The 27,740-nt window shown below is 41.1% G+C and overlaps 1 protein-coding gene across 1 annotated transcript; it reads left to right on the forward strand.

Annotated features, from left to right (window-relative positions):
* Positions 1-27,740, forward strand: LOC114566910 (zinc finger and SCAN domain-containing protein 2). The gene is made up of 4 exons (XM_028595757.1): positions 1-444; positions 20,431-20,513; positions 20,755-20,869; positions 25,728-27,740. Exons 1-4 carry the CDS (start codon positions 225-227, stop codon positions 26,975-26,977), a joined length of 1,668 nt encoding a protein of 555 aa, XP_028451558.1. The 5' UTR covers positions 1-224; the 3' UTR covers positions 26,978-27,740.

Consider the following 27,740-nt stretch of genomic DNA (forward strand, 5'->3'; position numbering starts at 1 on the left):
TAAAGAACAACCTTACGCAAAACCCGGAAGTAAATACAAACAATGTCAATGTATGAGAACCGTTTTTCTGACGGCAGTCATTATACGGAGAATGCCAATTATTGTCTCCTCTAATATCTCTCACGTGTGACCTTATGAGGCTGAATTACCAAAAAATGTCTTTGTGTCTATAACTCGGCAGTAGTTTTGTTGGGAGAAACGTAACGTCGTACCGTTTGGGCACGATGGCGAGTTATGTGAATTTCCACGGCCAGATGGCGGCCATCATGGAAGTGTTGGCTAACACGGCGGTGGCTGAGATCTGTCAGCTCGTGGATGACGGGTTCGCCACCCTGAGGCTGGAAGTGTCCCGGAGCCAGAGGGAGAACCTGGCCCTGAAGGGCAGGCTGCGGCTCATGGAGGTCCGTTCAGGAGAGCCCATCCCCCCGACCTGCACCAGGAGAGGTTAGCCCGCTCCAGTGGTGGACCAAGTATTCACATCCTTCACTTATTAAGTAAAAGTAGCCTACTAATACCACACTGTCAAAATACTCTGTTACAAGTAAAACGTCCTGCATTGAAAATATTACTTAAAGTAAAAGTAGCCTATGTAACGTTAAGGTTCATCAGGAAAATATAAGGCCTACCTAAAGTATTAAAAGTAAAAGTACTCAATACAGGAGAGACAGCTAGCTCAAATAGTGGCATCGGCAGCTCGCAGTGGCATTTCCGGTGGCATGTTAAGATGCCACGGCATGTGCCTCTGTTAGCAGTGGCATTTCCGGTGGCATGTTAAGATGCCACGGCATCTGCCTCTGTTAGCAGTGGCATTTAAGGTGGCAGGTTGAGATGCCACGGCATCTACCTCTGTTAGCAGTGGCATTTAAGGTGGCAGGTTGAGATGCCACGGCATCTACCTCTGTTAGCAGTGGCATTTAAGGTGGCAGGTTGAGATGCCACGGCATCTGCCTCTGTTAGCAGTGGCATTTAAGGTGGCAGGTTGAGATGCCACGGCATCTGCCTCGGTTAGCAGTGGCATTTAAGGTGGTAGGTTGAGATGCAAACGATTTTTCCTGAAATGCCACGGCATCTTTCGCCGTTTATATGGTATTTCCGGTGGCAGCCTGAGATGCCAGAAATTTACTCTGGCTCCTGCCAATGTTTGTGTGTTAATGCCACGGCATCTGCCGATGTTTGTGTGTTATTTCTCGTGGCATTGTAAGATGCCGCGGCATCTGCCGATGTTTGTGTGGGTTGCCACCGTTTCACCGTAAGATGCCATGGCACATTTGACCAATTATGGGGTATAACGGTCGCAAACAAGGGCTGTGTCCGAAATCAGCCATAGGCTACTCATATAGTAGGCTATATCATAGTTTATAAATATTAACACTTGCCAATATTAGACTTGGTAGCATTTCCATGACCCTATTTGTGCAAAGGTTTCTTTGATTATTACGATATTTTATTTGTATTACAGTCTGTTATGTTGCAGTGCTGAGGAAAGAAATTGGAGGTAGCCTATGTTTCTTTTAATTTAAAATGCAAAGTAAAATTACAAAATACTTTACTCACTCAATTAAATGGCTGCAGTTTAAAGCATGATTACATTAGGGGAACAATATTTAGGCTATTGGCCTACACTTGACAAAGCACCTGCCACTGACCCCTTGTGGCAGCTGTCCCTTTCTGTTTGTAAATGAAGCAAGATGTAACAGATGACCTGTCAAAATGATTGACTTCTAACCCTCAATATTTATAGCTTAGCCTATACTATGTGATATTTATATGTATCTGTGCATCACTGGATTCTAATTTAAAACTATGTAAAAAGGTCTTGGTATGAATGACTAGGCTGTATTTAGGAACAAAACTTTTTAATATAACATCACTGTTCCTCAAATCTTGCAAAAAGTTTGTAATTTTTTTAATCAACAAGTTCTGCACAGAACTTGTCGTAGTCCTTTTTTTTTTTTTTTTTTTGAAGAGAAATGTGAACAGTTCTGCTGGAGAACCCTCATCCAGTTCCCCATTCCAGGTGTCCATCTCCTGGAGGGCTTTTTTCTTTTCTTCTCTGTCCATTGAAAGGACAGCAGGGAGTTTCAGTCCTCCATCGAATGTTGCCTTACGGCACCAGTCAGCTGCAGCTAGGCTATCTCTGATAAGAATGTTTTCCTGCAGTAAAAAAAGTATGTTCTAATTTGTTGTTCCCAAGTAAATATTTCAGACTTACATAATTTACAGTACATTTGAAAGAAACAAAAATTAGTACCAACAAATCCTGTCTTTGTCAACACTGTGGGTTCCATCTAAAACCCTCCAAACTAAATTTCAGTATATATTCATAATTGTACAAATTAAGACATTGTAATGCAACAAATCTGTATCCAGAGCATCTTCAATACCCATCATTAAGTACCACTGTCATTGTGTCCTGGGAGTGCAAAAAAAGCTTCCCGTCACAGTAAGTGATGCTGTATTGTACACCTTCATATGACTTTGTGTGAAAGGCTAAAAGGCATTCATATGGGTGTTTATGTTTACTATAGTGTTCATCAGGGCCCCTACAATGTATTCATTTTCCTTTTCTATTTTTGTATTTAGCAAATTACTTTATTGCTTAACTATGTTCATTCAGCTCCATTGTTAGTTTTACATGTAAGCATTGCATATTTAATAATCAATGACAACAAATAGAAGTTTATCGAAGCTTCGAGGGTCAAAATTTGAATTGATTTATATGAACTTCTGAGTTGTGATGCTTGTGAATGTGCTGTACGGCTTCCACCATGTGAGTCGCCTTTGAGCTACTCAAATGTGCTGAGATGTAAAATCCATAAAATCAAAACAACTTTGTCGCTGGAGTTAATACGTAGATGCATTAACTAGTACTTTCAGCAGAATAGAAATGTGTCTTTTTCTCTGGCTGCAACACATACACACTTAATATATTACACATTGCCAATTTTGAAAAAGTAGCTGTGTCAAATACATTTTTGTGGGAAACTGTTTTTTTTGGGGGGAGGGGGGTTACTGATGGTTGTATCTCTTCTGTGCTGTCTGTATCCTCAGCTGTCTTCCTTGCAGCTCTGGGGAAAAGGAAATAATTTGTAAATGCGATTGATGTGAAACATCACCTGCTAATTCCCTATATGCCACAACAAGCATAATGCATTCAGTGATGTTTCATATCGACAAGCACACAAACATCGGAAAGAACGTCCTACCCTTTTTCCTTTGAAGATGTGATTGTTAGAAGCACAGATTCTGCTTGGTAACGGCACATGTTGCTGTTGCCTTGCAACCACTGAATCAACACCTACAAGAAATAAAAGTTTTAATAAGCATGTCAGAAATTATCAGCTTCAATCCCATTAAAGTATCTAGCCTTGTATACTGTACATTTATGTTCACTAACATTTATAGTCTACTTCAATTTCAGTTTTAACAACTAGCAGAAAGTCATGATTATATTTTGCTATTTGTGGTATGTATTCTGCAAATTACATTCTCCAAATTATACAAAGTCAAGTGACACTTGTCCTATGGAATTACTTACTCAGTAATTATTTTTACTGTAAATGTAGTTATATTATTATTTCTTAACATTCCATATCCTCATTATTTTTACCTCTGGCAAAATGACCTCTGTTATGAATAGCTGCTTCTCAGCTACAGTTCCAGGTACTGTCAAGATTTGATCCAGTCTCTGGATAATCTCGTCTGTCTGTGGTAACAAGTAAGAAGCAGGAAAACACTTTGACAGGGGATTTTAAGAAGGGTTAACAGGGGTTAAAAAAAGGGTTAAAATTGTTAAATTGTGCACAGTCAAGGCAACATTTTAATTATTCATTACTCCCTTACACCAACATCCGTGACTTCAATATATTTTTCAGTCACATACTATTGTGATTGCAGTTGAAGACCAGGAGTTGTGTTCACAAATAAAACCAAAAGACAACAGTCTTCATACCTTCATGCCATTGAATAAAGTGAGATGTTCACTGTAATGTTTTCTGAGGGCAGGATCAAATCCTCTGTGTTTCCACAGATACAGTCTGTTGGACAGAACATTTCCACTTTGCAGGTTTTTCTCCAGATCCTATAATAGTATAATATAAAAGTATTTTTAGATGTTGATTCAGTTTTTACCAGCCTTGTAAAAGTTGTGAATGCCAACTCCTAGTAAAAACCTTGTACATGTCATTTGAGATCAATGTATGTTTTTACCGCAATCTCTTCATCTGTCACAAAGACTTCTGGTTGAACAGCCTCCAGGATGTCATCTCTGTTTAAGACAAAAGCATTGCAGAAATTGGCTCAGTGTTTGTACATCTTTTCATTTCTAACATTGCCCTTTGAAGTTGTGGTTGTCTGCTGTGGCTGTAACAACCTTAGATTAGCAAATAGATAAAATGTTACACTGGATTTAATGGACATGTAACTATCAAACTGGCTGCTAATATGTGGGTGCAGGCTAAGAATTATTTGTCTTGTCTATATCTTTGTAATTAATGTCACACATTTATTTATGTTTACTTAAGTAGTAGTTAATTATTAATAATTAATTTCACACATTTAATATTTGTGTCATAATCAAATTTAATAAAAAAAACTATATTCATCAAAAACTATAAGAGTTATCAATTTTGTTTCAATGGCAACCATTAGTCTGACGTGTATGAGGTTATTCTTACATATCTGGGATGTTGTTGCATCCACAAAAGAAATCCTTTGACGTCCAGTCTCCTTCTACACCAACAACATAAAACATTGCAAGTAATTAACCATCAGGGCTGAGTTTTCAATTCTTACAGGACAAACACAAATCTGGCAACCATTTTCCACAAAACACACAAACATGTCTTGTGTACTGTAATGTCATTGTAATAACATATTTTTTCAATTTCATTTAATTTAACAAACTGTATTCAGATGATTAATATTAAAAGGCAAAGTGAAGTTTATGTAGGCTATGTGGAACCTTTCATACAAATGTTGTGCACTAGGCTATAATAAAAACTAACGATTTCATAAAATATTATGCATTTCATTTTGGTGCGCATGTGCTGTGTTTATGTGATTTAGTGCTTATGTGTTCTATGTCTATCTGCTTTTGCTCCTGTGTTTTCTGTCCGTGCTTATGTGCCTGTTACCGTTTCATGTTTTGTCTTCAAAATGCTGGGTACTGCAGGTGAAAACAATGACAGCATAAACAATAGGCTACATTATATAGGCACTTTTTAATAGGAATGCTAACAGAAAAATGCAGGTTAAAGAAAAGGTTATTTTACTTTACATGTATAGCCTATTGGATATAGCATCTTGTAAGAACGCGAAAGACAAAGCCAGAGTTTGTTTAGAAACTCATGCTGTTGCTTTTCCCAAGTGCTATTAAACAAGTCACTGGGTGTTGTAGCCTACTCTCTGTGACGATATTTATGGAGGAGTTTTAAACACTTCACAAACTCAGTAGTATTATCCACTAGTAGGCCTACAGCAGATGCATACTGACATCAGCAAATATCACCAAATGTTTACAAGTTGAAATGCCAAAGCAGTAGCTTTCCCACTGGAAAGTTAGTAATTTAATCAACACAGTCTCACTCCCTACTCGTCAAATGTATGACGCATGGTCAAGGACCCTGGCTTCAAGTTTCAACCAAATAGGGGTACCCTTGACGTTATTTTTCGACGAGGGGGGTCCGTCAGATAGACATTCATGTTATTCCCTCACCGTCGGATACCGACGAAAGAAAAAAACACGCCCCCCGCCCCTTAACTCGAAATCTGTGACAGTTATTGGTATTTTTAGCCCAATAACCGCTGTTTTAATCAACAATATTCACGAGATAGTATCATGGTTTATATGTATTTCTTTTTATGTTATTATTTCGGTATATTTCGGCCAGGGAAGCTGGATTGCTTTTTTGTTGATTTATATTTTTTAAACTATAATGCTACATCTATCAACATTTATTTAGATGTTATCATGGTATTCATTTCTTTACTTTAATAATATTATTTCGGTCTTATTACCGGTGAAATATTACAGTATATGCTGTAATATAGAACATTACGATATGATCCGAGCAGGAAGCATTCAAAGCCGATAGGCCTATCCCCCAATGCAATGCGGCCATTCATTTCAAAGAATCGGGCAGCGATCAGCTGGTCTTTAACGCCAGGATCACTTCAATATACAAATATACAGTCAGTGGTCAGTATCACTTCAATATATATATATACAGTCAGTGGTCAGTATCACTTCAATATACATATATACAGTCAGTGGTCAGTATCACTTTAATATACATATATACAGTCAGTGATCAGTATCACTTCAATATACATATATACAGTCAGTGGTCAGTATCACTTCAATATACATATATACAGTCAGTGGTCAGTATCGCTTCAATATACACATATACAGTCAGTGGTCAGTATCACTTCAATATACATATATACAGTCAGTGGTCAGTATCACTTCAATATACATATATACAGTCAGTGGTCAGTATCACTTCAATATACATATATACAGTCAGTGGTCAGTATCACTTCAATATACATATATACAGTCAGTGATTGTGTCACCAGCAACAACACGTTGCTCAGTTTTGTTCCAGTAAGTTATGAACCATAATAACGTTTAAATGAATCCGCGGAAAACTCCGGAAGTGACGTATTACTTCCCGCTCAGCGGATACGAAGATAAAAACATATAATATTCGTAATATTGATGTTTTTTTCTAACGTTGTATTTGAGGAGTTAAACAATAAAGATAGTTATAATAATAAAATACAGTTTCATGTATTTGTCTCATATATTGTGTGCTCCGGCCGGCCGGCGGCGGCATCAATCTGAAATGGAATCAAGCCATTTCACGGCAGACAGCAGAAAGAGGAGCGAACGAGTCCCCCCCACCACCCCGAAAAATTACAAGTGCTCAAGCTTTGTAACAGCTTCTGTGGCGTTTCTTATGGGAGTTGTAGTTTTAAAGTATATTGGTATATTTCTCATAAGTAGAAGTTGGCAGTGTATAATTTTGGATACACCCTGGGGTTTTTGGGATGGAGAACACACTGGTGTCATCAGATTTTAAAAATCGAATCGTTAAATAGGTGAAAATAGCTTATTACCATATTTTATAGTGCTTACAGTAGGTAATTTGGTGACCATATCTACATGACAGCTGAGGTCCAGAGCTTTCTATAACAGCTGGTTTTATGTGTGTAGAACCTTCTGTTGCTAAATGACAGGCCTTCATACATGTACTGGGTTCAAGGTTCAGAGGTCAATATTTCAAAGCAGGAGTAATGTATCCTCTTCAGACTGACATATGTTACTCTCCAGGTTGAGACCTTTCCAACGATGTGTTTGCTATAGTCCTACGACAACGTTTTAATTTTTACACATCATGGAGACCACTTAGCAGGAGATAGCCTACTTTATTGTCCCCAGAGGTATATTTGCCTTGAGTTCAAATGCTTCACAAATAAGACTTGACATATTGTTTTATCATACAGCTGACATACTTAAAATAAAAAACAACATGAACAAAGTGATATAGGCTAGACTGAAGCACATCACACAGCAACAATCTATTGCTCATCTTTCACAAACAGTGACAAGAGCAACACAACCATGCTTCATATCATGAAGCTATTGTACACCCTCAATCTCAAGCAACATTATTTAAAGTTTTAATTGAGGTAGGTCCAAATTAGGCCTATATCATCATCAACGTTTTTATAGTTTAGAAATGTTAAGTTTACCCATATCTTCTGCCAGAGGATAAGAGCTCATACTTGGCATGGAGAATAAAGATAGAGCAGACCATATTCTGTGTGCTTGCCTGGAGAGACTGGTTTCTATTCCTTACACAACCTTCATGAGAGTCATAATAAAATTCTCTGTAATGCAGCCTTGTATAACATAAACCATCTGATTCACCGTGGGTGTCTGCTCTAAATGATAACACACACTTTCAACACGGGCCTTCCAGCCAAAGGTGCATGTTGTCCATATGAACACCATTGGGCCTATAGGAGCAGAGCCGATGGATTGGTTCATCATTTATGACCTCTGATATCCTCTGACCCAGCTCTATCTCGAGAGTTACCTCAACTTCAGTTTCAAAGGTGTGTGTGTGTGTGTGTGTGGGGGGGGGTCAGCTTTTCTTAGACATGAGTAGGGGGGGGCACCAAGGAAAAAAGGTTGGGAACCACTGCTCTGACCCATGTCATGACCCTTTTCTCAGCTTGTGAAATGGTTGAATGAGATGTGTGAGTTTTGTCTTTGTGCAGTAGTGCTGAGGTAGAAGTGTGCCAAAAATGCCATACAAATGTTGTATATGTATACATACCCAAACAAAGCTATATACATCTTACTCAGTGAACAAAAACCTCGGTAACAATCTGCTTATCCTTTTAATTTCCTGAAAATGCTTCTTAAAACTAGTCCCTTCTTAATTTTGAAAAGGTAGTCTCAGTAAAGGCTGCAAAGGTTAGGATGGCTACAAGCTGTAACCACGGTGATTGATATGAGGATCATCTTCTGAATATAATAATGAATATGTTAGGCCTACCATAAATTGATATTTCAAAAAAGTAATTTATTCAAAACAACTAATAATGCAGTGTGATTTTAAATCAAACTAAGTCCCACACATAAATATACTTATGTTTTTCCCCTTTAGTCTTTGCTATTAATATTCATCAACTGCAAAATTAGAAAATTGCGTTTTTAAATAACTATGTATGGAAAATAAAATAAAAAAATGCTTCTCTTTGTATATTGTTTTTCACAACAGTACAATTCAAAACAAATGCAAATTAGTCAAACAAGCCATTAGGCTGTATTTCTAAACACTCAACTGTAGGTTTTTTATATAGTATATATAAGGCAAATCAAAGTGCTAAATATAAAACACAATTTTTTCATTATTAGTATTTTATTGTGTAAATTCTCACGTACAACGTGGAACATTCTTTCACAGACGAGATGTGGAATTTCCACGTCACTTCCGCGGATTCGTTTAAACGTAGACAAATACATGAAACTGTATTTTAATATTATAACTATCTTTATTGTTTAACTCCTGAAATACAACATTAGAAAAAAACATTAATATTACGAATGTTAGGCCTATATATTTTTATCTTCGTATCCGCCGAGCGGGACGTACTACGTCACTTCCGGAGTTGTTCGCGGATTCGTTTAAACGTTATTATGGTTCATAACTTACTGGAACAAAACTGAGCAACGTGTTGTTGCTGGTGACACAATAACTGACTGTATATATGTATATTGAAGTGATACTGACCACTGACTGTATATATGTATATTGAAGTAATACTGACCACTGACTGTATATATGTATATTGAAGTGATACTGACCACTGACTGTATATATGTATATTGAAGTGATACTGACCACTGACTGTATATATGTATATTGAAGTAATACCACTGACCACTATATATATTGACTGTATATATGTATATTTGAATATTGAAGTGATCCTGGCGTTAAAGACCAGCTGATCGCTGCCCGATTCTTTGAAATGAATGGCCGCATTGCATTGGGGGATAGGCCTATCGGCTTTGAATGCTTCCTGCTCGGATCATATCGTAATGTTCTGTATTAGCCTATACTGTAATATTTCACCGGTAATAAGACCGAAATAATATTATTAAAGTAAAGAAATGAATACCATGATAACATCTAAATAAATGTTGATAGATGTAGCATTATAGTTTAAAAATATAAATCAACAAAAAAAAATCCAGCTTCCCTGGCGAAATATACCGAAATAATAACATAAAAAAAGAAATACATATAAACCATGATACTATCTCGTGAGTAATGTTGATTAAAACAGCGGTTATTGGGCTAAAATACCAATAACTGTCACAGATTTCGAGTTAAGGGGCGGGGGGCGTGTTTTTTTCTTTCGTCGATATCCGACGGTGAGGGAATAACATGAATGTCTATCTGACGGACCCCCCTCGTCGAAAAATAACGTCAAGGGTACCCCTATTTGGTTGAAACTTGACGCCAGGGTCCTTGACCATGCGTCATACATTTGACGAGTAGGGAGTGAGACTGTGTTGATTTAATGTAAAATAAAGTTTATAAAACAAAAAGTTTGGGATTATTAAAAATGTGACTATCTTTTTAAAATGTGTACAAAGTTCTCTTACTACAGAATAATCAGAATCAGTTTTAATGCAAAGTAGGTTTGCACAAAGGCTACAAGAGATTTGCTTTAACATTTTTGTGCATAACAATAAACAGAATAGAATATAACCTTTTAAGAAAAGAAAAAACCTGACTTATCTTTTTATAAATCATGCCCAACTTCAAAGAATAGATAAGATGTTTACAGCCTTATACAAAAAAATTTTGTATCTTTATAGTTTATGCAGCCTTTTAATTGAGTGAGTAAAGTATTTTGTCATTTTACTTTGCATTTTAAATTAAAAGGCTACCTCCAATTTCTTTCCTCAGCACTGCAACATAACAGACTGTAATACAAATAAAATATCTCAACAATCAAAGAAACCTTTGCACAAATAGGGTCATGGAAATGCTACCAAGTCTAATATTGGCAAGTGTTAATATTTATAAACTATGATATAGCCTACTATATGAGTAGCCTATGGGTGATTTCGGACACAGCCCTTGTTTGCGACCGTTATACCCCATAATTGGTCAAATGTGCCATGGCATCTTACGGTGAAACGATGGCAACTCACAAAAACAGCGGCAGCTGCCGAGGCATCCTAGCCTGGATGCCAGCCGAACTTAGCCTGACCACAACATTCGAGAAATAACTCACAAACATCGGCAGATGCCGTGGCATCTTACAATGCCACAAGAAATAACACACAAACATCGGCAGGAGCCAGAGTAAATTTGTGGCATCTCAGGCTGCCACCGGTAATACCATATAAACGGCGAAAGATGCCGTGGCATTTCAGGAAAAATCGTTGGCATCTCAACCTACCACCTTAAATGCCACTGCTAACAGAGGCAGATGCCGTGGCATCGAGGCAGATGCCGTGGCATATCAAGTTAGATGCCGTGGCATCGAGGCAGATGCCGTGGCATATCAAGTTAGATAATCGTGGCATCGAGGCAGATGCCGTGGCATCGAGGCAGATGCCGTGGCATCTCAACCTGCCACCGGAAATGCCACTGCGAGCTGCCGATGCCACTATTTGAGCTAGCCCCTGCTGCAATACAGAGAAATCCTCCCATTTTAGAGACCGGTGTTTTGTGCCGAAAAAAGACTGCCTGCCGAAATACGACTGCACGCCGCTAGAGGGCAATGTTGGTCAGTCTAAATAGTTATGTGCACCAATATTAACCAGGACACTTGCCCCAGCCCCAAATGTTTTTATTGTAGCCCCGAATGTCATTAGCCTAGTTGTTTTAAGCAACACAAAGTTTAAGTTCCCGTGTTGCCGTGACGTTAACAGTCTACATGGTTCAGGCTCAAACTCACGGAGCTCTGGAGCAGACCCGTGCGTCGCTTTGTGTGTGTGTTCTTTATATAAAATGTAGGCCTAATAATGTAAATGTAATAAATGTGACTGAGGTCTACTAAAAGTCCTGAAAAGTTTGAAAAAAATACAGAAGCCAATTGTGTGATTGTCAGACGTTGCTGTCCTGAGTTGGGGGGGGCAGTCACATTTCGGCAGGTCCCATATAGGCTACCCTTGCCAAAAAAGGACTGCACCCCCATAACTCAGGATTGCAAAGGCTGACAAAGACAAACTTTTCGGGACTTTTAGTAGACCTCATAATATGCAAGTATAGCAAATTGTGTGATTGTCAGACGTTGCTGTCCTGAGTTAGGGGGGGGGGCAGTCGTATTTCGGCAGGCAGTCTTATTTCGGCAGGCAGTCTTTTTTCGGCACAACACCGAAAACGATCCAAACAGTTAAGTGTTTCAAGTGTGTTTAATCGGCTAATTATTTCAGCTGGACTTGTAGGCCTATGTATTGTTTGTTTGTTAGTTTAATTTTTTTTTTTTATAATACATATTTTGTGTTAACTAGTCACTAAAGCTGTCAGATGAATGTAGTGGAGTAAAAAGTACAATATTTCTCTCTGAAATGTAGCGGAGTAGAAGTAGAAAGTGGCGAGAAAAGAAAAGACTCAAGTAGCCTACCTCAAATTTGTACTTAAGTACAGTACTTGAGTAGCCTGGTCCTACCAGACTCTGGTCCATTAGCCTGGTCCTACCAGACTCTGGTACAATAGCCTGGTCCTACCAGACTCTGGTCCATTAGCCTGGTCCTACCAGACTCTGGTCCATTAGCCTGGTCCTACCAGACTCTGGTACATTAGCCTGGTCCTACCAGACTCTGGTCCATTAGCCTGGTCCTACCAGACTCTGGTACATTAGCCTGGTCCAACCAGACTCTGGTACACTAGCCTGGTCCTACCAGACTCTGGTACACTAGCCTGGTCCTACCAGACTCTGGTCCATTAGCCTGGTCCTACCAGACTCTGGTACACTAGCCTGGTCCTACCAGACTGGTACATTAGCCTGGTCCTACCAGACTCTGGTACACTAGCCTGGTCCTACCAGACTCTGGTGCATTAGCCTGGTCCTACCAGACTCTGGTACACTAGCCTGGTCCTACCAGACTCTGGTACACTAGCCTGGTCCTACCAGACTCTGGTCCATTAGCCTGGTCCTACCAGACTCTGGTACACTAGCCTGGTCCTACCAGACTCTGGTACACTAGCCTGGTCCTACCAGACTCTGGTCCATTAGCCTGGTCCTACCAGACTGTGGTACATTAGCCTGGTCCTCCCAGACTCTGGTCCACTAGCCTGGTCCTACCAGACTCTGGTCCACTAGCCTGGTCCTACCAGACTCTGGTTCACTAGCCTGGTCCTACCAGACTCTGGTCCATTAGCCTGGTCCTACCAGACTCTGGTACACTAGCCTGGTCCTACCAGACTCTGGTACATTAGCCTGGTCCTACCAGACTCTGGTACACTAGCCTGGTCCTACCAGACTCTGGTACATTAGCCTGGTCCTACCAGACTCTGGTCCATTAGCCTGGTCCTACCAGACTCTGGTACACTAGCCTGGTCCTACCAGACTGGTACATTAGCCTGGTCCTACCAGACTCTGGTACACTAGCCTGGTCCTACCAGACTCTGGTGCATTAGCCTGGTCCTACCAGACTCTGGTACACTAGCCTGGTCCTACCAGACTCTGGTACACTAGCCTGGTCCTACCAGACTCTGGTCCATTAGCCTGGTCCTACCAGACTCTGGTACACTCCTGGTCCTACCAGACTCTGGTACACTAGCCTGGTCCTACCAGACTCTGGTCCATTAGCCTGGTCCTACCAGACTGTGGTACATTAGCCTGGTCCTCCCAGACTCTGGTACATTAGCCAGGTCCTACCAGACTCTGGTCCACTAGCCTGGTCCTACCAGACTCTGGTCCACTAGCCTGGTCCTACCAGACTCTGGTTCACTAGCCTGGTCCTACCAGACTCTGGTCCATTAGCCTGGTCCTACCAGACTCTGGTACACTAGCCTGGTCCTACCAGACTCTGGTACATTAGCCTGGTCCTACCAGACTCTGGTACACTAGCCTGGTCCTACCAGACTCTGGTACATTAGCCTGGTCCTACCAGACTCTGGTACACTAGCCTGGTCCTACCAGACTCTGGTACATTAATTTCAATTCAATTCAATTTTTTTTATAGTATCAAATCATAACAGAGTTATCTCGAGACACTTTACAGATAGAGTAGGTCTAGACCACACTCTATAATTTACAAAGCCCCAACAATTACAGTAATTCCCTCAAGAGCAAGCATTAGCAGTGGCTATTGTGACAGTGGCAAGGAAAAACTCCCTTTTAGGAAGAAACCTTGGCAGACCCAGACTCTTGGTAGGCGGTGTCTGATGGGGCCGGTTGGGGGTGTGATGGCGATAATAGTCGCATTAAAGATAGTGGAACAGTGACTTTGAAGGTAGTCGTTGTAGTTCATGTCACAGCAGGACGTTGCGGGATGAAACGTGGCGCTGCAGAGCATGGGTGGGTGCAGCAGACGCAGCAGGACGCGGCCGGGCGTTTGAAAGGGAAGAAGAAACATAAGGACTCCGGGGAGTAAACTCCCCAGAGCTAGGTTAGTAACAAGCAGTTCTGGGACAGGATGCATATAAAAGGAAATTAATGAAAACATTGATGAGAGGCTGTACTGGCCTGCCCCCCTCTACTCACACTATATTATTGATTATATGATCAATAAATCTGATGACTACGAAGAGAAGCAGGTGGGCCGGGTTAGGTGGACGCTGCAACTCCTCACTTCTTAACTATAAGCTTTATCAAAGAGGAGAGTTTTCAGTTTATTCTTAAATGAGGTGATGGTGTCTGCCCCCCTAACCCAGACTGGGAGCTGGTTCCACAGGAAAGGAGCCTGGTAGCTGAAGGCTCTGGCCCCCATTCTACTTTTGGAGACTCTAGGAACCACAAGTAACTCTGCATTCTGGGAGCGCAGTGCTCTAGTGGGACAATAAGGTACTAAGAGCTGTTCTAGATAGGATGGTGCTTCACCATTTAGGGCTTTGTAGGTCAGGAGAAGGACTTTAAAGTCAATCCTGAGTTTCACAGGAAGCCAATGCAGAGTAGCTAAAACAGGAGAAATATGATCTCTTTTCTTAGTTCTCGTCAGAACATGTGCTGCAGCATTCTGGATCAGCTGGAAAGTCTTAAGGGACTTATTTGAGCAACCTGACAGTAGGGAATTACAATAGTCCAGCCTGGAAGTAACGAATGCATGGACTAGTTTTTCAGCATCGTTTTGAGACATGATATTCCTAATTTTGGCAATGTTACGAAGATGAAAAAAGGCTGTTCTCGATGATTGTTTTAGATGGGCGTTAAAGGTTATATCCTGATCAAAAATAACTCCTAGATTTCTGACAGTAGTGCTGGAGGCCAGGACAACACCATCCAGAGTAGCTATATCTGTAAATAATGAAGTTCGGAGGTGTTTAGGGCCCAGCACAATAACTTCAGTTTTGTTACAGTTTAACATCAGAAAATTATAGGTCATCCAGGATTTTATATCTTTAATACATGCTTGAAGTTTAGCTAACTGATTTGTTTCATCTGATTTGATTAATAAGTATAATTGGGTGTCGTCCGCATAGCAATGATAGTTAATTGAGTGTTTCCTAATGATATTACCAAGAGGAAGCATATATAAGGAGAATAAAATTGGTCCAAGCACTGAGCCTTTTGGAACGCCATGTTTAACTTTCGCGTACTTAGAGGATTTATCATTAACATTAACAAATTGAGATCGATCAAGAAATAAGACTTAAACCAGCTTAGTGCAATTCCTTTAATTCCGACTAAGTGTTCTAATCTCTGTAACAGGATTGTATGGTCAATAGTGTCAAAAGCAGCACTAAGATCTAATCAAACAAGTATGGAGACAAGTCCTTTGTCTGCAGCAGTTAGAACGTCGTTAGTAATTTTCACCAGTGCCGTCCCTGTGCTATGATTCTTTCTAAATCCTGATTGAAAGTCTTCAAATAAGCTGTTGTTATGAAGAAAATCACATAACCGATTAGCAACTACTTTCTCAAGGATCTTGGAGAGAAAGGGAAGGTTAGATATAGGTCTATAGTTTGCTAAGACCTCAGGATCGAGGGTGGGTTTTTTCAGAAGAAGTTTTATCACAGCTACTTTAAATGACTGCGGTACATGACCTGTTAATAGAGACATATTGATCATATCTAGTAGAGAGGTGTTAACCACGGGTAACGCTTCTTTGAGTAGCCTCGTTGGGATGGGGTCTAAGAGACAGGTAGATGGCTTTGCTTAAGATACCTTTACCATTAGTTGTTGGTCTATAGCAGGGGTCACCAACGCGGTGCCCGCGGGCACCAGGTAGCCCCCAAGGACCACATGAGTAGCCCTCAGGCCTGTTCTAAAAATGAAAGTTTAATATTGATATTATCGGTTACCCACCTTGTTAAGTCATTGTTGATAATTATTGTGAGAAATCATTAACATGACCAGTGTCTTCACATAAATGAGTATCATTAATCATTAATAATCATATATAACTAAAGGCCAACTGAGCAAATTTGTTATTTCAGAAGAGTGTATCAAACTGGTAGCCCTTCGTATGACTCAATACCCATGAAGTAGCTCTCAGTGTCAAAAAGGTTGGTGACCCCTGGTCTATAGGATAAAAACAGTATAGTATAAGTATATGTCAGGTCTAGTCGTTCTTTCTAGCAGTCCTGCGTTGAAAGGTGAACCATTAGAAGTTGAGGGCAAAAGGTGATGAATTTTAACTCTAATTGTTATAATTTTATCATTAAAGAAGCTCATGAAGTCATCACTACTCAGAGCTAGAGGAATAGATGGCTCAGTAGAGCTGTGACTATCTGTCAGCCTGGCTACAGTGCTGAAAAGAAACCTTGGGTTGTTCTTGTTTTCTTCTATTAATGATGAGTAATAGTCTGATCTGGCATGTCTGAGGGCCGTCCTATAGGTTTTCAGGTCTTGCCAGTCCAAACGAGACTCTTCCATTTTGGTGGAGCGCCATTTACTTTCAAGTTTTCGCGAGTTTGGGAGTTATACCAAGGTGCTTTTCCTTTGCTTCATTTCTTCTTTTTGAGTTGAGTTTGGGAGTTACCATCTACACCAGGGGTCACTAACGCGGTGCCCGGGGCACCAGGTAGCCCCCAAGGACCACATGAGGAGCCCTTAGGCCTGTTCTAAAAATGAAAACTTTTGATATTATCTGTTCCCACCTTGTTAAGTCATTGTTGATAATTGTGAGAAATCATTAACGCATCAGTGTCTTCACACAGATGAGCGTCATTAATCATTAATAACCATATATAACTATTAATAATCATATATAACTATCAATCATTAATAATCATAAATAACTAAAGGCAAACTGAGCACATTTGTTATTTCAGAAGAGTGTATCAAACTGGTAGCCCTTCGTATGACTCAATACCATGAAGTACACAAGTTTAGAAAAGGTTGGTGACCCCTGATTTTGAGAGAGGGACTAAAGCTACATAAAGGTCCTCTGTTGTATTAAAACAAGGTAATGAGTTTAGTGCTGTTGGAATGTCTTCCTTAAATTTAGCTATAGCACTGTCAGATAGGCATCTAGTATAGTAGCTTTTATCTAATTTCGTATAATCGGGTATTAAGAATTCGAAAGTAATTGAGAAGTGGTCTGATAATAAAGGATTTTGCGGGAATACTAATACATCTTCCATTTTGATACCATATGCCAGCACGAGGTCGAGGGTGTGGTTAAAACAGTGCGTGGCCTCATGCACACTCTGACTGAAGCCAATAGAATCTAGTAGTGAGTTGAGCCTGGTCCTACCAGACTCTGGTCCATTAGCCTGGTCCTACCAGACTCTGGTCCATTAGCCTGGTCCTACCAGACTCTGGTACACTAGCCTGGTCCTACCAGACTCTGGTACACTAGCCTGGTCGTAATATTTTGTGAAAGCACCAATAGTCAACACTACAATATCATTGCGGTATCGATATCGAGGTATTTGGTCAAAAATATCTTGATATTTGATTTTCTCCCTACCCCTTCCCAAAAGTTCATTTCCATTCCTGCCACCTAAAGAGAGGAAAAAACATTTCTGATGTTACTATTTTTAAGTTACATAACATAGGTAGGGTAGTCATTTGACTTCAACAGCATTACTGATCTTGAAACGAAGGCAATATGTTCCCAGTAAAAGGGAATAATAAGGTTATTGGGAGACCAATAAGGGACATGGGTGACACCCTATTTTAATCAGTCAATGGGGGTCCATAAACTGGAGAAGTGCAAGAGGTGGTACTATGCACCGATCTGACTTTTTCAGTCCCGATACCGATGCCAGGGCTTTGTGTATCTGTCGATACCCGATACCGATCCGATACCGTCGCTGAATTAATAATAAACTGTATAGCTTCCACCTTATACCTTCCTTCCACCATATGGAAGAGACTGAAGGCACCAGACCTGCCTAACTAAACATTACTTTCCTAACTAAGACAAAATAACACAGATGTAATGTATTGAATTCTTATTTGTTATTTAAAAAACAACTGTGCATTCAAATCGAAAATATAATGTAATCAAACTTCTTAAAATAAATTTAAATAAATAATAATGAGCCATCAGTAATGGGCCACCTTTATATAGGTTTATAATGGCTTATTCTACTGTCAGGAGTACATAGAATATCTCAAAAACATGTTAATGTCATCATGTTTATTAAAAGCTTTTATTACTAAAGGGTTTGGCTCCACGACATTATACAATAACTTTATATGAAGGAGAATCCATCAAACAGTTACAGAAGCTAAACTATTTGTATTGTACAAACTGCAAAGTAGTAAAATAAACTCAAATCGAATGAATACACATACAAACAACTTTAACATTGTTTCCCTTTCAAAACAAAATAGTTGTGAGCTAGTTGTATAACCACTACCTTACTAGCCACAGGTAAGTTAGGTTGTAGTGTTGTTGTAGTGGGCGACTGAACGTGGCTCCGCTGTCAGCCTCCTTTGCTGTTTGAATAACATTAGCAGGTTGGCGGACGTATTTCAGCGAGGAGAGACATCTTAAATCCAGTAAATCGGTTCTTGAATGTGCAGTAGCGACCGGAGCTTCTCCCAGCTTAACAGACTGTTATGCTACCTGGCTAGCTAGTCTGGCAGCTGTAATGTTACCCAGCATGCCATTCGGTGGTGTAGCTACATTTGTAAATGTAAAATTATTAGTGTTAGAAACTGTTAGAAAGTCTCAAATTGTTATATGCTTTGGTGTTTTATCCTTTTAAAGAGAGTTAGTTGTGGGTTATTAATTGTTGTGTTATGAAGTTACTACCGTGAGTGAGAAGGGTACGCAGTTAACAGGGGTCCCAGTTCTGCGACGGTGTGATTAAAAAAAATAAATAAACTGGATCGGCCCGTGGATCTGTTAATTTTTCCGATCCACCGATCCAGCTATTTTGTCAATATCGGGGCCGATACCCGATCCAAATATCGGATCGGTGCATCCCTAAGTACTAAGTTTGTACAGGAAATATGGGCATTTCTTCAATGCCTAATTAACTCTCTTTCTCTCCCTGATCCTGTCTTTATGATTGAGCAGCACTGGTTGAAGCCTGAAAATATTGTAAACCAATTAATAACATAACTAATTCCACTGGTGGGACTGTTGAGCTCTGTTTCAGACTGATACCTCCGGTTCAGGCTGGTCCTCATCCTCAACACGTGCCCTTTTCAGTCGCGGAAAATACTTTTCAATACTCATCTGGATTGAAGCAGCAAACATTCAGTGTAAGAGTAAAAAAAAAATGACATAACATTATTTCTAATATGTTTATTTGATTCACAGCTGACAGTGTTTTGACCTTGACAACCCAACTGCATTTTATTGCAAACTTGTGACTAGTTAACTTTCTAAAGCAGGGTCGGGTTGAGACTCCAACGTTAACACACTGACAACACTGTATTCAGAATATAAAATATTTTATTTAGGACTTTTTAATGTGTGATTGTGTAAAGGTGTTCACCAGATAGACACCAACCTTTCGTGAATTTCACCAGCTGTCTTCTCTCGTTTTCATGGAGACAGATGCTGTGTGCACAGAGGGAAGTGCGCGTGTGTGTGTGTGTGTGTGTGCTTGTGTGTGACTATATTCGTGGGGTCCAAAGACCGGGAGTCCAGTATACTTGTGGGTTCCTGACAGCTTTGTGGGGCCAAAATGCTGGACCCAACAAGTTCAAAGATATGTTTGAGGGTTAAGACTTTTAGGATTAGAGGTTTTAGGATTAGGGGTAGAATTAAGTTAAGGTTAGGCATTTAGTTGTCATGGTTAAGGTTAGGGTAAGGGGCAAGGGAATGCATTATGTCAATGACGGGTCCCCCCAAAGATAATGTAACGCTGTGTGTGTGCATGCGCGTGCGCGCACGTGTTGAGAGAGAGAGAGAGAGACGTGAGCGACAGAGAGAAAGAGGAGAGCAGGGAAAGGAAATGCAGCTTAACAAATACGCTGCAGGTTTTAAATAGCATTAAGAAAAAAAACGCAATATGTGGCGGCTGGTGTTGATTGTGTGGCGCACCGCCACAAATTAGTCTATGTGTGGGACACACTGGTGCACAATTGCCCATTAACTTACATTGTATCTTGTTTTGCTGACTGTTGACTGCAGCGATCTCGCTTAATTCTGGACCAATGTCAAATATTGTTGTTCCCATGATTCACTTAGACAGAAAACATAAGAAAATAGGGTCCAGGTTGAAAAAAAAAGAAATTACCCTTTTAAAGGAGCTGTAACGTGATAGTGTAACAGTGAACATATAACAAACTCCTCTGATTTCCTTTGAGCAGATCACTTCGGAGAAGACGGCTCTGCCATTACCAAAAAAGTCAAGTTCCCTATGGTGGAGAATACAGACCCTCAGCAGTCCCAGGTCAGTGCAGCTGTCCGTTTGTCAACTTGTCTTACGATATCTCTTCATCTTCAATGTCCACATACAGTATAGGTGAGAAATCCCTGCTTTCTAGCTGAAACGTAACCAGTTCAAGTAAAGATTTTGTTAAAGGGCATTACAAAAATGTATGCATGAGCGTGGCTGCTGATAACTGAGCCAAGCACTTGATTTGTAGTTCAGTAGCAATAAAGACCTTCCATATATGTTTTCTGTCTGCTAGCTGGTGGTTGTGACGGAGCAGCCGGTGGAGCCAGAGGTGCTTATAATAAAGACGGAAAGGCAGGAGGAGGAGCTGAGTGTGGTGGAAGACCATCAGACAGCTTCTAACAGCAGTGGTATGTACGGAAGACTTTAAGATACTGTCCAGTTTTTGACCAAAAACCAAAAAGGAAGAGGAAGACAAAAACATCTAACATCTATGTAGAGACTGCTCACTAAATTTCTTTCTATAACTTATAAACATGCTCGGTATAACAGAAAGGTGCTGGAAATCTCACATGTCAGTCTACTGCCCCTGAGTCACTTTTTCATTAAAGTCACAACAGCATTACTAGGCCAGAGAGATGGGGAGTAAATGTGCTAAATATCATACAAGAGCTATAATGGTTCTGTGCCATGTTAGAGACATTTACGTAACATCAAGCTAGCATGGAAATCCAGACCTAAATCCAAAAGATTAAAGGTGTGATAGAATGATTATATAGGGTATTTCACACTGTTCCTTAAGGTCTCCTAATGGGGTATGTAACATTGGTTGGGCTGAAAATGGCCTGGTTGATATTTTATTGGCCCTTATGCATCCCTGTGTTTTGGCCCTATTTCTAACGAGAGCTTTTCTTCCAAATATGGTATGCTCATGAATATTTAGATGAGCTGCGCGCTGATTGGTTGAGCAAATTGCCATACGCACACATTAGAGACACGCGCTGATTGGTTGAGCGAGTCGCCATACACACACATTAGAGACGCACGCTGATTGGTTGAGAGAATCCCCAATACACACACATTAGAGACGCGACAGAATCTCATATTACAGACACTGCAATGTTTCGTTACCAAATTCACTTCTGAGAGTTTTTTTATGCGAGAAATCAACTATATAAAGCTCAAATATGGGCCGTTTTACGAAAATTGATGGCTAATTGCAAATTTGGTAAGACGTGTCGGACTTTAGGAGCTCCACACAGTCTGACGAGAAAGCGGCAGCCTGCTGGGCTCCATACCCAGGGCAAAGTCACCCTTTGTGGATACTGCACTACCGGGGCTCCGTGGCCGGCTGCCAGCATAACTATAATATATTTACGGTTTGAATTTCGTCATGCCACTTATATAACATCTACCCCAATGTCTTATAAAGCTAACCGTTGTGTCCGATTTGATTTTAAGGCATTTTGATGAACGCCAGGCGTGTTGTTAGGACGAGCAGCTGGCTAGCTATATGTCCCATTCAATACAATGGTAAACGATTGCAGCTAGCTAGCTACACTTTTGGCATAACTATAGTATATTTACAGTTTGAATTTCGTCACGGCATGTATATTACAGGTTCCCCAAGGTCTTACAAAGCTTAGCTAACACTTGTCCGATTTCGGATTTCAGTTGAATGCATTTTTGTGAATGTCGGAGGTCTCGTTAGGAGGAGGCTAGCTAGCTCGGAGGACAGGCAGGGCGGTGATGTAGCAACCCAGGCAGCACCGGCCGCTGAACTCCGACACACAGTCGGACAAAATTTGCAATTAGTCATCCATTTTCGTAAAACGGCCCATATTTGAGCTTTACATAGTTGATTTCTTGCATAAAAAAGTTTCAGAAGTGAATTTTGTAATGGAATAGCAGAGATCTGCGTGACCTAGATTCAGAAGACTACCTGATCTTAGGTTAGTTGTGTAGCCTATGTAAATGTTGGGGCGTGACTGTTCTCTTAATACACCCATGGGTGTGACAAAGGTACAGGTCCTGAGATGCTTACGTAAGCAACTAGCTTTGTTGAGATTTGCCCATTTTCAGCGGCAGTTTCAAAATATGAGATTTTGAGCTTATATGTATGTCCTATTTACCCACCGAACTGTCGTTATTCAACTATGACAGGGTAAAATCGGTTTTGCATTCTGTCACCCCTTTTAAGGGTCTGGCAATGAGTAATGAAAATGGCCCAACTCGAGGGGTGGCACCAAGCATGCTTTTGAAAATCTCACTTTTAACGCAATTATATAACACTACGACTAGGGCTGGGCGATATGGTTGAAAACTGTATCACGATATAAGTTTTTCATATCGGTCGATATCGATAATTATTGATATTTTTTATGACCTATTTAAAATAAGGACCAGGAGAAAAATATATTAAATTTAAACATTTTTATTTTAAACTTAACCCTGCTCTGATTATAATCCCCTCAGTTATAAAAGCAGAAATGTCAACAAAACCATGGAAAACACTCAAATAATTAAAATGTAAACAGGTCTAAAATCACAATGAACACTTAACAATTATCTCTTAACATTAAGGTGCAAAATTAAAGAATAAGTGAGAAATGCTTAATAAAGTGTCATAAAATAGTGCAAAGTGTTAGCTAAATATAAGAAACCTGAGAAGGAACTATTTTCTGCAGGTTTAGTGCTAGGTTGGTAACCTGGCTTCTGGACAGTGCTCAGCATGTCTGCCTCAGTTATTTCTTTGTAGCGTTTAGTAAGGCGCTGATGCAGAGTACCTCTCTGTGGTAAAGTGGTAAAACAAGTTTATGGTATTACCAGTGTTGGTCTGACGACATTGGTCTGACTACGGTCAGACTTATAAAATCCCCAAAACTGCCATACTGACTTTTCCTGTTTTATCAACGATTTCCTTGCTCACTGCAGCACTCACTTTCCTTTCCACGCCGGTTCTGTTATTGAAGAACACGAGACAGTGATGTGGCGCAACCAAACATGATACTGTTACATGATTGGCTGTTAGAGTGTCACTCCCCACGTTGCTAGGTTGCCAGAGAGTGAGGGCCTTTGTTCATGCAACCAAACTTGATTCACAACCTTCACAACCAACCTGGTTTCTTCTAATGATGAAAAACAAGTTATTGAACGTTTTATCGACCGCATTTTCTATTGATATTGATTATGTGTCTATCGCAATACATATCATTATCGTTTTATCGCCCAGCCCTAACTACGACCAATCACAACAATACACAGAGTGACCTATCCAGAGCCCCATACGCTTAGTTACCAGCGGAGCTAACTGGTAGATTAAACTCTTAGCTACCAGCGGAGCTAACTGGTAGATTAAACTCTTAGCTACCAGCGGAGCTAACTGGTAGATTAAACTCTTAGCTACCAGTGGAACTAACTGGTAGATTAAACTCTTAGCTACCAGCGCAACTAACTGGTAAATTAAACTCTTAGCTACCAGCGGAGCTAACTGGTAAATTAAACTCTTAGCTACCAGCAGAGCTAACTGGTAAATTAAACTCTTAACTACCAGCGGAGCTAACTGGTAAATTAAACTCTTAGCTACCAGCGGAGCTAACTGGTAGATTAAACTCTTAGCTACCAGTGGAACTAACTGGTAGATTAAACTCTTAGCTACCAGCGCAACTAACTGGTAGATTAAACTCTTAGCTACCAGCGGAGCTAACTGGGAGATTAAACTCTTAGCTACCAGCAGAGCTAACTGGTAGATTAAACTCTTAGCTACCAGCGGAACTAACTGGTATATTAAACTCTTAGCTACCAGCGGAGCTAACTGGGAGATTAAGCGCTTAGGCCGGTTACACACTGCACGCGTCTCGCGAGCGTGGCGTTTCTGTTGCGTGTCAGCTGCGTGGATTTTTCTGTGTCCGGCGCTGCTCCTACTGCTAGGTACAGGGAGGGCTGATCTCGGGACATAGTGCCGACAGATTCAAACTCTGAAAAATGGGTAAGTGGGCTGTCTGTGTAGCTGTAAAGCCTATCTGATGTTGGACCGTCACTCACGTTGTTATCGTAGCCTATCCTACTACCAATTATATATAGCCTACTGATTTGATTAAAGCAAGACAACATCGGCAGTATTGACTGCAAAATATGTTACAGAATATTTCGTTCTGTATGACCAGTGCAACATTTGAAAATATTTTCTCTGAAATTTTGTATTACATTTATATCTACATTGCTGTCAAAATCTAGACTTTCAAACATCAAGATGTCATTTATTAATATGCATTCGTGTCTAAATGACATATAAACATATTTTCCTATTCTATTTTGCCTGGAAACGCTTCCAACACGCTTGCGTCTCGCGTGAAAAATAGGCGTCGGTTCCATTTCTAGCAGGCACGGGTCTCAGGGGTGGCTCGAGCCGCGCTTGAGACCGGCAGTGTGTAAGCTCTAACCTGTTAACATGGGAGCCGAAATATAAACGGACACGCCACGCGGCTGACACGCTCGCGCGACGCATGCAGTGTGTAACCGGCCTTAGCTACCAGCAGAGCTAACTGGGAGATTAAACTCTTAGCTACCAGTGGAGCTAACTGGTAGATTAACCCTTGTGTTGACTTTGGGTCACATTGACCCGTTTTCAATTTTTGTTTTGTATCAGAAAATATGGGACGTAGAAATAAGAGCTGAAAATGTGTAGAAGAACAATTTAAAACGTTGGAAAAGGCAAAAACAAATTGTGAAAAAAAGGCGTCAAAAACCTTTTTTTCAAGGTTGACGGGAAGACAACACAAGGGTTAAACTGTCGTCCTCTGTTTAGCTCGCCTCTGGCCCACCTATATCAGATACACCGATGTGATTGGCTTCAAGGGCATAGTTAATGAGCGTCATTACTCGATGCCAGAGTGACTCGCTGAGCAAATTCAAATTGTGCTCTCGCGAGAACTCTGGATTTCCAGGGATACCTAAAAGCTGTTATTTGACCAGATTATGAAGCCAGCAATGTTACAGCTGCTTCGGTTGACAAGTGCTACTCACCAGTTGTCCGTGCATGTACAGGTACAGGTAGCTGGTATTAAAGCCTGTCGCACCTCTTCCGGTCCCCACGGGGGGCCAGTTGCAGAGTCGTCAACGTTATCTAATCCAATTGTCTTTCTACTGGGTGCATCTATTTTTATATCTCATCTAAAGGCTGATCCAACAGCCATGAGTGAACTGATGCGGTTGATGATGGAAGATTGATGTAATCTTGTCTTTTTTTGCTCTCTGTCCATTCTCCAGTTGGACCTCTGGCTCTGGCTCTTGCTGCTGAGAGCGACCGCCCGCTGAGCGTTGAAGCAGAAACCCCCAGAGTCAGTGCGTCAGGTCGGTATGAAAATCAGGATTTAGCCAGACCTGGAGCTCAGCAACAGGAGAAGAACGACGAGAGAGTGGACGAGGCCAGTACTCGGTGTCGGTACTCTCATCCTGCGGAACAAAGCCACGGAGGTGGCGGTCCAAACACAGCCAGGCAAACGACAGACTTGACCAAAGAAGATGACAAACGTTGTGTTGACTCCATGTCTGCTGAGTCCAGTAGTAGTAGTAAAGTTCCTGATATAGACACGGCACCGATAAAGAAACTAGACTCAGCGCTGTCACCTACAAATACCGGAGGCAAGGGTGGTTTGTGTGGTGCGGCAGCAGACTGGACGGGAGAGGAAGTGTTCGCAGCAGTCAAACTGGAGGCTGAGCCTTCCTGTTCTGAAGCTTTTAGGACTTATAACCCTTTAGTTTCTGTCACTGGAGATGAGAGTCTGAGTAACAGCAGGTTAACTAACACTACCAGTCTGCACACTGAGAGTGAAGCAGCAGCGCTGGACGGCAGCAGCTTGGACGACTCCTCCTTTGATGACCTGTTCTCCTCCCCAGAGGTGGCCAGGTCTCTGACAGCTCCAACCATACGCTTCACAAACGGCATCACGTGCACGGAGGAGCCCCTGTCAACCTCATCTTTTCCTTTCCCAAGCAGCTTCAGGAACTCTCCCATGTTGGACTCTCCGACCGTCTCCTCCTTCGCTAACGCCTCCTCTGACTCCAGGCGCAGGAGCTTTTCCAGCAGCACAGAGCGGGTATTTAGCTGCCAGCACTGCGGCCGCCTCTTCTCAACCTCCAGAGACGTGGCGGTGCACCAGCGCTCCCACGCCGGGGACAGGATCTACAACTGTTACCTCTGCAAGAAGCCCTTCGTCCACCCACACCAGCTGAAAACCCACCAGCGGGTGCACACCGGAGAGAAGCCGTTCAGCTGCAGTCAGTGCGGCAAGCGCTTCTCCCAGTCCAGCCACATCAAGAGACACATGAGCGTCCACACGGGGGAGAAGCGCTACAGCTGTAGCCTGTGTGGGAAACGCTTCTCGCAGGCCTGCAGCCTCAAGGTGCACCAGACTGTCCACACCGGGGAGAGACCCTACAGTTGCACAAATTGTGGCAAAAGCTTCTCTGTGCTGGGGAACCTGGTCCGCCACCAGAGCGTGCACATCAGCAAATAAACTGGACTGGAGTGAATCAGAAATATACAAGAAGTGTAATGTGCATATGAAGTCAGTAGGGCTCATCATAAGGTCTGTCAGAATGTGTTTAGCTGTGCATTTTGTCATTTAAACAGTTCGATGTACAATATGTAACTCTTTGTCGCTGGGGGTCTCTCAATCAAAACAATGGATGGTAAACACAGACTGAGAGGGAGTTCGATTTTTAAGTGGTATTTGGCACATGCCAGTGGCATGTACTTCCGGTACTTCCGTATGCTATTTGCGATTGTGTGTGAAGTGACGCCGCAGCAGTATGAGGAAGAATGTGTGTCTGAGGGAAAAACACAGGACTTTCACCCCAGAGACCGGGGCTCGTTTCCCACAAGTCACGTTTGCTTTCCCCGTTATCCTTTTCCTAAACCCAACAGTTTCTTTTGTTATTTTATATATTTTACGTTATTTTATATATTTTTACATTATTTTATATATTTTATGTCTATATTTTACGTAAAATCTAACATTAAAAGTTATATTTTACGTCTTACGGTGAATGACATGCCACTTCCGACGGCACATGCCAGGACATGCCATTTCCGGCTGCCACATGCCACTTAAAAATCAAACTCCTACCGCACGGACCTTTGATGACGGGAAGTTGCGTGGGAGTTGTAGTTTTTATTGTTTATAAACACCATCGCCTATTAGAATGCATCTGTTCATGGAAGAGTTTAACCATTCGAGTTTAATCACGTTACCTTTAGTAACGTTTATTCATGTCACT

This window comes from Perca flavescens, chromosome 2 (assembly GCF_004354835.1).
Source record: "Perca flavescens isolate YP-PL-M2 chromosome 2, PFLA_1.0, whole genome shotgun sequence".
NCBI classification, from domain to species: Eukaryota; Metazoa; Chordata; class Actinopteri; order Perciformes; family Percidae; genus Perca; species Perca flavescens.